At 52.2% G+C, this 1,244-nt stretch overlaps 1 protein-coding gene across 1 annotated transcript in view; it reads left to right on the plus strand.

The window, feature by feature from the left end:
* The window catches only part of LOC104523027 (netrin-1), a gene marked incomplete at both ends in the record, with an annotated part of 20,310 nt that overhangs the window by 16,902 nt on the left and 2,164 nt on the right, over positions 1-1,244 (plus strand). The window contains one exon of the mRNA XM_010165482.1: positions 48-197. Within this exon, the coding sequence (XP_010163784.1) occupies positions 48-197 (150 nt within the window). The remainder of the gene's footprint in view (positions 1-47; positions 198-1,244) is intronic.

Raw genomic sequence — 1,244 nt, forward strand, 5'->3', positions numbered from 1 at the left:
CTGCTCTCCTCTCCCCCTGACCCTCTTGTTGTGTGTTCCCCCCACAGAGTGCGATTGCCATCCCGTGGGCGCCGCCGGCCAAACCTGTAACCAAACCACAGGCCAGTGTCCCTGTAAGGATGGTGTCACCGGCATCACGTGCAATCGATGCGCCAAAGGCTACCAGCAAAGCCGCTCTCCCATTGCCCCCTGCATAAGTAGGTGGATCGCTCTTTCCATGTCTGTAGATTAGAGATATTAACCTTGAGAAACCTGCAGGAGCCACTTCCAAGGCTGGGTGGCTACTAACACCACTGCCTATGTGCCAACAGGCAGCGCTCAGGGAACGGAGCTGCCTGGGCACCCCTGCCAGCCACACTGCCCGCAGCAGGGCATATTGTCCAAAATTCACCCCTAGCTTCCCAGCAGCTCATCTGCCTTGTTGAGTGGGTTGTGTGAGTGCATCTACAGCCCAGTTTGCTGGTAATTTGATTGTGCTTCATAGAGCAAAAGTGCCCCAAGAGCATATTTGCTTTGGGGTAATACATCAGGTGTGGATGTTAAGGCAGATCACTACAAACAGGTTTGTCTCTCCAAAATCAGGCTGTGCTGCACTGGCACAGAGCTCAAATCAGAGGAGCTGCTGGTTTGATGGAGTTGCCATCACAGTAAAGCAGCTGATACCAGCTGGATTGCTAAAGGGGATCTTGCACTCACACAAACCACACAGAGACATGGGCTGTTTTACCATTTGCTTCCTTGAGTTTGCTTTTTGGTTTACCTTCCCAAAGCTGCTCTCATCCTCTGCTCCTAAAACAACAGCAGCATGCACCAGGTACAGCTCCCCAAGTCTCTCTGTTGCAGCATTTGCTCTGCAAACATCCACATCCCCACTCAGTCCCCACCGAGCACTCGCTGCCTGGGCAAGGTGTGCTCCAGCCCGTTGCTTCTCTCTGCTGCCTCTTGGTTTTATTGTTGTTGGATCGTTCAGTAGCTCATGCACCTTGCAAGAGACATCTCCACGTGCCCTAACAAAACGAAGCATCAAAATTATGGTGCCTGGGATGGGCTGGGAAGGAGGGGCTGCTCCCCTCAAGGTTGGCTGCTAAAAGGGGAAAAAAGGCCCAATGGGAACAGAAAAGTGAAGGTTGAAACAATCAAATCTTTGTTGTGAACCCACACTGCCCTTCACAGCGTCTGCCTCTCAGGTTGGCCATTGCCAAGTTATGGTGCAGATAGATACCCTTTCTTCACCTTCTCCTGCT

This window comes from Antrostomus carolinensis, unplaced genomic scaffold (assembly GCF_000700745.2).
Source record: "Antrostomus carolinensis isolate BGI_N321 unplaced genomic scaffold, ASM70074v2 scaffold23860, whole genome shotgun sequence".
Lineage (NCBI taxonomy): Eukaryota > Metazoa > Chordata > Aves > Caprimulgiformes > Caprimulgidae > Antrostomus > Antrostomus carolinensis.